General features: G+C 37.6%; 1 protein-coding gene across 2 annotated transcripts in view; it reads right to left on the bottom strand.

Moving 5' to 3' along the window:
• The window catches only part of SNX2 (sorting nexin 2), a 68,754-nt gene that overhangs the window by 14,006 nt on the left and 42,458 nt on the right, over nt 1-12,290 (bottom strand). For both annotated transcript variants that reach the window (XM_053566184.1, XM_053566185.1), the window contains 3 exons: nt 12,070-12,148; nt 1,283-1,358; nt 102-215 (listed from right to left, as the gene is read on the bottom strand). In XM_053566184.1, the coding sequence (XP_053422159.1) occupies nt 102-215; nt 1,283-1,358; nt 12,070-12,148 (269 nt within the window). The remainder of the gene's footprint in view (nt 1-101; nt 216-1,282; nt 1,359-12,069; nt 12,149-12,290) is intronic.

Raw genomic sequence — 12,290 nt, 5'->3', positions numbered from 1 at the left:
TAAGCAAATTAATATCCTATTTTCTACTTGTACAGCTTTAAAATGCAATTGTTGGGCTCATTAATTCATCTCATTATTCAGGTCGAAAAATCAGCTCTTACTGCATCCGATTCATTCATCTTGATTGTCATTTTGTTGACAGCGTCGGCAGCCTTGTTCACCATCCTCAATATTCCTGCTCCACTCAGAGCCTGTGTATTAACTGCTCTAGGCAGCTGGAATTGAATGACAAATAAGGGCAAACAAACCAGTTAAAAGCTTGGAGGTTTAACTGGGCACAAAAGCACAAACCCCCCCAAAATAAAAAACAAACAAAAAAAAAAGAAAGAAAGGAGGTTGTGGTTTCTTCACTCTCATACATTTCAATAGTGAGATCTAATTTCTCAAATATACTACTTGTACATTCTCAAAGGAAAACTTAAAAAATAGACTTTCCATTTGGTTTTCTTCTGCACGTTTACATTTAGATGGAACAAACACCCTGTCTGTCAAAATATATTAAGAAATTGCCAAGCACCCTAACACTGGCCACCTGTTTCCCAACAGAAATAAACTGTTTATAAGGAAAGAAGAAAGTCTTGAGAAAAATCTTATGCTCAGAACTGTGTGGTTTTGACTTTTTAAAAATTCTGGGACTCAGGCTTGGCGCCTGTGGCTCAAGCAGCTAAGGCGCCAGCCACATACACGTGAGCTGGTGGGTTCGACTCCAGCCCGGGTCCGCCAAACAACAATGATGGCTGCAACAAAAAATAAATGAATAAATAAATAAATAAAAATACTGGGACTCAAGTAAATTAAAAAAAAAAAAAATCTCAAACTAGAACTCTAAACTGTACTTAAAGAGCTCATGATGAACCAAACATCTCAAATATAAAGAGCAGCATGGTTGCAATTTATGCTCTTTTAAGCCACAAATTTGTATTTCAAAACCTTAATAAAGATACTAAACGGAATGTATACACACACATTCAACGTTCTGTAAAATGAGGTCCGAATAAACATATTTCAACAGGATGCCTAACCAACAATTTAGGGCATTCAGAGCTAACCCATTATACAAATCGTCTCTTAAATCTTAAAATTTTAAGAAGGGGAATGATCGTCCAAAATGCAAAGAAGATATTTTGCTAGTATTTTAGTTAGGTAATTAAAGTACTAAGCCAAAAAAATTGCTTTATGCCATCTATTAATCCAATTTTTACTATGTATCTAGTCATATAAATTATTACAATGACAAATAATGAGAAAATTTATATACAAAAATTCAAAGTAGAAATAATACCTCTGAACTTTCCAAGAACTGCCTTAAATCAGGATCCTGCAGTAAAGTTGGATGTTTTACTGTTCTTTGAAGATACCTATATTTAAGAGTAAAATTACTCCTTTATCAGTAGCATTTTATTTTAAATCTTATTTCAATGAAATAATAAAAAAACAAAAAAACTGGTTTAAAAGGTATTCACAGTCTACCTATCAGTCTGCCCTTACTGCAATTATTTAGAATCTTATAGCAACTTAATAATTAAAAAGCTTTTGATTCATTTTTGAAAATTGATATGCTATCCCCTTTCATAATTATATAAAAAGAGAAATGGCTTGGGGGTGGGAATGGGAACAGAGAGGATTAATAACTTACCAAACTTCTCACTGCAAAATATTGAAGTTGTAAAATGGTACATGAGCCTGCTGAATCATTTAATCTGAGTAGTGTCAGTATGTTCCCAGTTGTAATTTTAGAGTTCTAAGACACATATCTTTGTGTATTCTACTCAAAAAAGTTATGAATTGCTACTAGCACACAAATGAGGAGGAGCCTATAAATGTTTTTGCTTGTCACAGATTTTAATGATGACAATCAGCTTTAGTCCTTATTTGATAAGGACTAAATTCTCTTCAATATTTCTTTTCTTGGCTCGGCATCTATAGTTCAGCAGCTAGGGTGCCAGCCACATACAGTGGAGCTGGTGGGTTTGAACCCAGTCCGGGCCTGCATAACAACAATTGACAACTACAACCAAAAAATAGCCGGGCATTGTGGCATGTGCCACTTGGGAGGCTGAGGCAAGAGAATCACTTGAGCCCAAGAGTTTGAGGTTGCTGTGAGTTGTGACGTCACAGCACTTTACTGAGGGCTACATAGTTGAGACTCTGTGTCAAAAAAAAAAAAAAAAAGTCTTTTCTTTTTTTTTTTTTTTGTAGAGACAGAGTTTCACTTTATGGCCCTTGGTACAGTGCCATGGCATCATACAGCTCACAGCAACCTCCAACTCCTGGGCTTAAGCGATTCTCTTGCCTGAGCCTCCGAGTAGCTGGGACTACAGGCGCCCGCCGCAACACCCGGCTATTTTTTTGTTGCAGTTTGGCCGGGGCCGGTTTTGAACCCACCACCCTCGGTATATGGGGCCGGCGCCTTACCGACTGAGCCACAGGTGCGGCCCCAAAAAAGTCTTTTCTTTTTTCCCCACACTTCTTCAAAGCTATTTCTTATAATAGCTTAGCTTTAGAATATTTTTATTTTTAGGGTTTTTCTACTTTTGGTAAACGTCTTATCACAATATCTATCACATAAAATAAAAATGCAAAAGGGAAACACCATTATAAAATCACTATTTGTTCAACTTTAATTACTTTCATTCATCAGAAATGTTCACATTTGCCTGTCATCATAATAAATCACCTACCATAATTCTATAAAAGGAAATAAAATCAACAATCTGATGATCCTTGATTATTCATCTCATCCCATTTTTTAAAGAATTAACTTTCCCCACACTAATGACTATTTGAAATATCTCAATTATAGTATTTTACCTCAAAATTAATACACATTCATTCGATTTCTTTAGAATAAATATAGTAATTTCTTCTATCTTTTTACAAGATAAGGTATGCTTAAATTTAATGAAGTGTCTGAAAAACTGATAAACTTCTTTACAGTTGAATTTTATATAATGGTCAAAATGACTATTTTATAAGTGTTAAACACTAACTTCTTAAATAAAATATATACCATACTAAACTTCATTTTAAGCCAACAGTCCATATAAGCCCTTTTCTAAAATAAAAAGTATTTGGCTGGGCGTGGTAGCTCATGTCTGTAATCCTAGCGCTTTGGGAGGCTGAGGTGGGTGAATTGCTTGAGCTCAGGAGTGAGACCAGCCTGAGCAAAAGCGAGACCCTGTCTCTACTATAAATAGAAAAACTGAGGCAAGAGGTTAGCTGTAGCCCAAGAGTTGGAGGTTGCTGTGAGATATGACACCAAGGCACTCTACCCAGGGCAACAGCTTGAGACTCTGTCTCAAAAAAAAAAAAAAAAAAAGAATAAATTAAAAAAAAATAAATAAATATTTGCTTAGCTCAGCGCCTGTAGCTCAGTGGCTAAGGGTGCCAGCCACATACACTGGAGCTGGCAGGTTCAAATCCAGCCTAGGCCTATCAAACAACAGTGACATCTACAACCAAAAAATAGCCGGGTGTTGTGGCGGGTGCCTGTAGTCCCAGCTGCTGGGGAGGCTAAGGCAAGAGAATTGCTTAGGCCCAAGAGTTTGAGGTTGCTGTGAGCTGTGACGCCACAGCACTCTACCAAGGGCGACATAGTAAGACTTTGCCTCAAAAAAAAAAATAAATAAATAAATAAATAAATAAATTTGCTGCCTCTACTATGAAACCAAAAATGAGATGCAGTAACCCTAATTCTTTAAGACGAGAAATGGTGGCATTTCCTACTGGAATCTAACTTATAATTTCAACACTGAAATTCTCCCAACACCGTTATGTAAGTTAGTTTCTGGACTGAATACTATAATACTTGAAGGCAGTTGGCATAAATTGTTCATCTCAGGGCATACAATAGCTGGGTACTTGGATATTTGTATAGTAAACAAGCAGGAAGAACATCTAGTACCCAACATTTATGAAATATCCCAATATTTCAAATGGAAATGGAAATACCTAATATCATTTATATTCTAAAACAGCTTTTCAAAATGAGCCCTGGAGAGTATCAGTCTCATGTAATATTCCATGAAAGAGAATACTTCCATACTCAAGAAAAGTCTCAAGTCTTAGATATCCTAAGTTAGTTTGTTTTTTGTTTTCTTTTTTGAGACACTCCATTGCCCAGACTGGAGAGCAGTCCTGTCAAAGGTCAATGTAGCCTGACAAGATTCAAACTGAATGTTTGAATCTAGCCTGGCAAGATTCAAACTGAACAGTCTTATACTAAGTGCTGTGAGATAACCTACAGGAAATAAACCTAATTTAATTTTGTTAAATCCTGTGTTAACAAAACTCAATTGATTATAGATCCCTTTTTTCATCTTATCACATATTGGCATTCTGAGGAATCAATTTTGAGAAATGATGTTCTAGAAAGACAGTGAAACTTTCCTTCTTAAAGGTTATATGGAAATAAAGAGCAATTCATTTTTCAAGAGACGGGGTCTTGCTCTGCTGCCCAGGATAGAATGCAGCAGTGTGATCAGGGCTCACTGTGAACCTCAAACTCCTGGGTTAAGTTATCCTCCCACTTCATCTTCCCAAGTAGCTGAAGAACCGGTGCATACCATCACACCTGGCTAATGTTCTTATTTTTGGGTAGAGATGGGATCTTGCTATATTGCCCAGACTGGTCTCAAACTCCTGGTCTAAAGCAAGCCTATCCTGGCCTCCCAAAGTGCTAGAATTACAGGTGTGAGCCAGGCACCTGCCAACAGCAATTAGTTTTAAAAAATGTACATATACATATATATGTTAAAAAATGCTAAAATTAAGAACAGAAATATAAAATAGATTTTAAAACACGAATATTTATAAATATACATCAATTCAGAATTAAGAACATAGAAGTAGATATATAAAGAATGGATACAGAACAAAAAGGTAAAAAGAGTGCAGGAATAAGACATAAAAAGAGGTCTGGGAAGAAACAGAAAAACTGAGGTGGAAAATAGAAAACAGATGGGTGCAGTGGCCCACACCTGTAATCCCAGCACTCTGGAGGCCTAGGTGGGCGGATCGCCTGAGTTCAGGAGATGGAGATTAGCTTGAACTACAGCGAGTCCCCACCTCTAAAAAAATAGCTGGGTGTTGTGGCAGGCATCTGTAGTCCCAGCTACTTGGGAGGCTGAGGCAAGAGAACTGCTTGAGACCAAGAGTTTGAGGTTGTTGTGACCTATGACGCCACGGCACTCTACTGGGGGCGACAAAGTGAGACTCGCTCTAAAAAAAAAAAAAAAAAAAAAAAAAAAGAAAAGAAAAGTAAAACTAAAGTAAGATAGAAATGGAAGACACATTTTTTTGAAATGATGAAAGTACCACACCTAAGAGGTGGTCAGTAGCTGAACTTCCTCAGATTTGCTCTGAGTAAAGGTTACCCATAAATTTAGAACAATCATTTAGGGCAGGCGTCCTCAAACTTTTTAAACAGGGGGCTAGTTCACTATCTCTCAGACCGTTGGAAGGCCGGACTATAGTTTAAAAAAAACAACAAATTCCTATGCACACTGCACATATCTTATTTTGACATAAAAAAACAAAACGGGAACAAATACAATCACACTGTCTTATGTGGCCCACGTGCTGCAGTTTGAGGACCCCTGATTTAGCGCTTTCAAATTTCTATTTACCAAACTCAAAACAAAACAAAACAGTTTATTAGGGAGGAGCCTGTGGCTCAGTGGGTAGGGCGCTGGCCCCATGTACCGAGAGTGGAGGGTTCGAACCCAGCCCCGGCCAAACTGCCACAAAAAAATAGCCAGGTTTTGTGGCGGGCACCTGTAGTCCTAGCTACTCAGGAGATTGAGGCAAGAGAATTGCCTAAGCCCAGGAGCTGGAGGTTGCTGGGAGCTGTGTGACACACGGCACTCTATTGAGGGTGATAAAGTGAGACTCTGCCTCTACTAAAAAAAAAAAAAAGTTTATTGAAATGTTCGAGACCAACAAAGTTAAAAAATATTTCTCTTGCTTGAAACTCAAACACAAGTGTTCACAATGAGAAAACAGAAAGGCAGGAAGAAGCTGGGTACTTGATGACATTCATTTGTTCACTTCACAAGTATTTACTGGGGTGCGCCTGTAGCTCAGTGGGTAGGGTGCACCCATAGCTCAGTGGGTAGGGTGCTGGCCACATTCACCTGGCCTGGGCCTGCTGAAACAACAATGACAACTGCCAACAACAACAAAATAATAGCTGGGCATTGTGGTCCCAGCTACTTGGGAGGCTGAGACAAGAGAATCACTTTGGCCCAGGAGTTTGAGGTTGCTGTGAACTGTGATGCCACGGCACTCAACCCAGTGCGATAGCTTGAGACTCTGACTTAAAACAAACAAACAAACAAAAAACCCACAAATATTTACTAAGGTCTTCATACATATCAGTTACTGTTTTGAGTACTTGAAAAACATCAATGAGTAAAGGAGACCAAGTTCCCTTCCTTGGTGGAGTTTATATTTTAGTACAAGAGGATAGGTAATATACTATAAATAATAATCATATAAATTATGTGACATGGTAGCAAGTGGTATGGAAAAAAAGGACAGAACAATAGGGCAAATGGGACCCAGTGTGTAAGATGTGGTTGATGGTTTAAATAGAGTAGGTTGGAATTAAACCAATGATCAGAATAAGCTTCACTGGAAAGGTGATTATTTGAACATTTGAACTTGAAAAAGGAACGAGAGTCAGCTATGAAGATACCTGGGAAGAAAGCATTCCAGGCAGGGGGAACAGCGGTAAAAAGACTCTAAGGCAGGAAAATACCTGGTATATTTAAGAAGCAGCAAAAAGATCAGCGTGGCCTAGGGCAGAATGAGTGATCAAAGAAGAAATGAGATCAAACGGGTAACGGTGGTACTGGTCATGTAGTCTTATAATCCATTATAAGGATTCTGACTTTTATGAAATGAAGTGAAATGGTGGAGGGGGGTGTTGATATGAGCTGATTTATGTTTTAAAAGGATTACTCTAGCTACTATATTAAAAATGAGTGTAAGTGCCAAGAATGGAAGAGGAAGACCAATTAGGAGGCTATTGCAGTCAATTAAGGCCTTTGGACCAGTAGTCAGTAGGCTGAGAGAGAATTGGTTGTATTTCAGATAGAAGAAAGCAAAAGAATTCCCTGATGAATTAGATAATCTTCAACAGCTTCTTACCTGATGTAGATTAGTTACTACATGAACTGTGTAAGCATTCTTAGTTGAGTTTTTAGGTTGAAATGAACACATTCCTAACTGACACACTTATACTTTATTTTTATTTATTTTTTTTTGTAGAGACAGAGTCTCACTTTATGGCCCTTGGTAGAGTGCCGTGGCGTCACACAGCCCACAGCAAACTCCAACTCCTGGGCTTAAACGATTCTCTTGCCTCAGCCTCCTGAGTAGCTGGGACTACAGGCACCAGCCACAACGCCCGGCTATTTTTTTTTTTTTTTTGGTTGCAGTTCAGCCAGGGCCGGGACCCTCTACCCTCGGTATATGGGGCCGGTGCCTTACCTACTGAGCCGCGACACACTTATACTTTAAACATAAAGAATGCGGCTACATAACTTGCTCAAGGCCACACTAGTGTGTAGTGTAGGGTGCAAGTGAAATCGTGTATATTATTAATCCTCCTCTAAATTTCTCATTTTATATTTGCAGAAGTATATCATTATGTATAAAATAAACTCAATATGATCTCTCAAGAAAAGCAAAGCATTCTTGGGGATACTCTGAATAGAAGTAGTACCTTTACTGACTATGGAACTTGCGTACTTAATTATTCCTTTTATCTTCCTAGCTTTTGTGCTAAGATAGTCATCTGGATTCTCTAAATTGAGCAAACACAAATAAATATGTAAATAAATACCATAGTTTTAAAGCAATACAAAGAAAAGTACTTCCTGACCCACCAGATCCAAGTCAGGTATCCCACAGATAAGCCTGTTCCAAGGCTTTAAATCGAAGAAATGCCAGGGAAAAATCTCTTTGGAAAAATCGGCTATATGAAAGGCTTGTAAGAAAAATGCAGTTTTAAAAACTTGTATGCAGCCTAGGCAATATAGCTCGTCTCTACAATAAATAAATAAATAAATAAAACATTAACAATTAGCGAGGTGCAGTCGCATGAACCTGTAACCTCAGTTATCTGGGAGGACAAGGAGGTCACTTAAGCTCCGGAATCAGAGGTTGCAGTAAGCTATGACTGTGCTGCTACGTTCTAGCACACGCAACAGAGCAAGACCCCATCAATCAAAAAAATTATTTTTAAATAAAATTTTGCACAAATTTTTATAAATCTGCACAAGAAATGATTAAAATTGGCTGGGAAAGGAGAATTTGAATTAGATTAAAACTAAAGAAATAAAAAAAAAACAAAACTAAAGAAATCATTCTAATTCCTTTATGCCATACTTTTCTATAATCATTTTTTCTAACTGAAAACGAACTTTTCCTCATGACCGTACTGTTGTTTTTTTCCCACTAATATTTGCCAGTAAAGAAACTTCAGTTTTCTTTTAAAGTTCCTCTCCACATTTCCTGCTTCATGAAGGTATGGTAAGTGCTATGCAATTCAGTCAAGTTGGAAGAAAGGTGAATGTAGAATCAAATTATATGTCCTTGGTACAATAAATCTTCATTAAGTTTCTTATCAGGCATGCCATCTGAAATATTTCAAACTTACTCATAGAAAAATAAGACTTGAAAGGTCTCTCAAAGGGTCATGGTTACACTTTCAGGAAGGACTTAAATCAAGGCAGAGCATGATCTACCTTTATTCTTAAAGATATTCAGTCTGTGATCACTCTTACAACAGAATCAATTCAAACGCCTAACCTAAACTTCTCTTCATGCAATTTCAATCCTTTGCTGATTCTCACACATAATCCCATATTTTAAGTATTCTTTCAAGTAAGATTTTTTTTTTTGTTGAGACAGAGTTTCACTATGGCACCCTCGGTAGAGTGCAGTGACATCACAGCTCACGGTAATCTCAAACTCTTCAAGTAGCTAGGACTACAGGCGTTTGCCACAACGCCTGGCTGTTTTTTTGTTGTTGCAGTTGTCGTTGTTTTAGCTGGCCCAGCCTGGGTTCAAACCCACCAGCCTTGGTGTATGTAGCCAGTGCCTTACCCACTGGGCTACAGGTGCCACGACTAAAATAAGATTTTCACTGCCTATTTTTTTTTTTAGAATTTTATTATTTTATTTAATTTATTTTTTATTTTTCTTTGGCAGTGTTTGGCCGTGGCTGGGCTTGAACCCGCCACCTCCAGCATATGGGGCCGGCACCCTATTCCTTTGAGCCACAGGCGCCTCCCTTTACTGCATATTCTTTAGCTTTTCTTACTGCATATTGTTCAAATTTGATTTTAGTGAGACTTTTTCTTTTTTAAGAGACAGAGTCTTACTCTGTTGCCCTGAGTAGAGTGCTGTAGCATCACAGCTCACGGTAACCTCAAACTCTTCAAGTAGCTAGGACTACAGGCGCCTGTCACAACGCCTGGCTATTTTTGTTGTTGTTGTAGTTGTCGTCGTTTTAGCTGGCCCAGCCTGGGTTCAAACCCACCAGCCTTGGTGTATGTAGCCAGTGCCCTACCAACTGGGCTACAGGCACCACGACTAAAATAAGATTTTTAAACTGCATATTCTTTAGCTTTTCTTACTGCATATTGTTCAAATTTGATTTTACTGAGATTTTTTCTTTTTTAAGAGACAGAGTTTTACTCTGTTGCCCTGAGTAGAGGGCTGTGGCAGCATAGCTCCCAGCAACCTCAAAGTTGGGCTCAACAGATCGTCTTGCCTCAGTTTTTCTATTTTTAGTAGAGAACTCCTGAACCACCTTAGCCTCCCAGAATGCTAGGATTACAAGTGTTAGCCACTGCACCAGGCCTATTGTAAGATTTTCTTAAAATTTAAACAATTTACTACTAAAAAAAAAGAAACAAGTTGCCTTAAAAAAGTTTTAAAAAATATTTTGTACCTGGAGAAAGTTATACCATCCCAAAACTTGTCTGCCCCACTCCAACCACTGATCTTAAGGCAAAAGAGAAAATAAAGAACAAACAAATAAAAAACCTATGAAACTACAAAATATTTTGAGCCTAAGAAATTACCAAGTTGTGTTCTAAATGTTGGGTTTTAAGGAAGTTTCAAATTTGTTCTTACACATTTTCAGCATTAGCAAGGAAAAATAAATCTTAAGATTCTGGGACTATCCATTCCTCTTTTGGTCTGCTATAATGAAGACAAGTCTTCAAAGCTATAGGAAATGTACAGAGTCAAATGCTCTAAAGCAGTGGTTCTCAATCTGTGGGTCGCGATCCCTTTTTAACAATGAAAATATATTGTGGCATTAGGAAGGTTGTAACCACTGCTCTAAAGGAAGATAGAGCACATATATCTTAGTCTATAGTACAGCTGCCCCTCAGTATCTGTTGAGGATTGGTTCCAGGATTTTCTGCAGTTATTAAAATCCAGGGATGCTCAAGTCCCTGACATAAAATGGTGTAGTATTTGTATATAACCCATCTATATCCTCCTATATACTTTAAATAATCTCTATACCACTTATAATGCCCACTACAGGCAGCCCCCAAATTATAAACACCCTAGTGATAAATGACTTGCAGTTAGGAACAGAGGAATACCAATAGGTAACAGGTAAATGTACCTGTTACAACTTACATACAAATTCAACTTAAGAACAAATCTATATCATTTATAGCCTGGGAACTGCCTGCACAATGTAAATTCTATGTAAATACTTGTTATATCATTTAGGGAGTTATGATAAGCAAAAAAGCCTGTGTATGTTCAATACAGATATAATTTTGTTTTCGAGTATTTTCCATCCAGGGTTGGTTGAATCCACAGATGTGAAACTCACAGATACAGAGGGCCAACTATAAACAGTCAATTCAAGCAATGACTAATATTCTTGTCTATTTAAATAAAAACCAATTAAATAAAAACGAGGGGGCACAAACTGCAGTTTTCATTGTATTTAGTAATGTGTTATGGCAAGTAATAATTCAAAAGGAAATTTAATTTAGGTAAACTATAATTAGCTATATTATCCATCGAAGTCCATGAATATGGTATAACTTCCTAAAAAATAAATATCTAAGTAGGATTATTTTTATCCAAATAATTTTTTTGAGACAGAGTATTACTATCGCCCTGGGTATAGTGCCATGGTGCCATATCTCACAGCAACCTCAAACTCTTTGGGCTCAAGAGATCTTCTTGCCTCAGCCTCCCAAGCAGCTGGGACTACCGGCGTGCGCCACCACACTGGCTAGTTTTTCTGTTATTTAGTTGAGATGGGGGGGTCTTACTCTTGCTCAGGCTAGTCTCAAACTCCTGACCTCAAGCAATTCATTTGCCTAGTGCTAGGATTACAGGTGTGAGCCACTGCACCTGGCCTATACAAATAGTTTTATCAACTCTTTCCTCCCATTCACAACTTCTAGTTTCCTTTTATAAGCCTATGGTTTCTTAGTGCTCTTGATGACTACATCTCTGATATAATTCTATCCCCAATTAACTCATGCCTTTGTAGTCTTATTATTGTAGTACACAATACAAAGAGGCATTATCTTTTTAGACAATTAATGAGAATAAAAACCCAACAAGTATACAGTATTGTGCTGTTGAAAGAAGCAATTTTCGGGTGGCACCTGTGGCTCAAGGAGTAGGGCGCCAGCCCCATATACTGGAGGTGGTGGGTTCAAACCTGGCCCTGGCCAAAAACTGCAAAAAAAAAGAAGCAATTTTCTTAATAAAAGTTTAAAGCACTCTGAAGGGTTATCAAGTGGCACTTTGAAAAAAAAAATGTAATTATTAAAACATAGTCGTAGGGGATTGGTGGGATTACACCAGCGGTGCATCTTACAAGGGTATATGTGAAACTTGGTAAACGGTCTGTGAAGCAAGTGAATGATGCCCTATGAATATAACAATGTACACAGCTATGATTTAATAAAAAACAAAAACAAAAACATAGTCGTGCCTAATATAGTGGAATTAGATTTATATTACTGAAGTACCCACATCAGAGTAGTAAGTATAGTTGTCTAGAATTACCTTTCAAGAGCTGCTCTCCGTTTTTCTACAAACTCAGTGGATGATGAATCTTCTTTACCCACTTTGACCTTGGTCATGCCTTTGTAGAAGATGAATGACAATCATGATGATTTTATATTATTGTAAAACAGCCTTCTCTGATCATTTCTTCATAATTTAGAATACAGTTTGAATGTTAACTTGACAAAAAAGTCCTCAACTTGTATAACTTATATAAGTGG

The sequence above is a fragment of the Nycticebus coucang genome, chromosome 17, assembly GCF_027406575.1.
Source record: "Nycticebus coucang isolate mNycCou1 chromosome 17, mNycCou1.pri, whole genome shotgun sequence".
NCBI lineage: Eukaryota > Metazoa > Chordata > Mammalia > Primates > Lorisidae > Nycticebus > Nycticebus coucang.
Note: the sequence above shows the minus strand (reverse complement) of the source record. Positions and strands in the feature narration are given on the sequence as shown.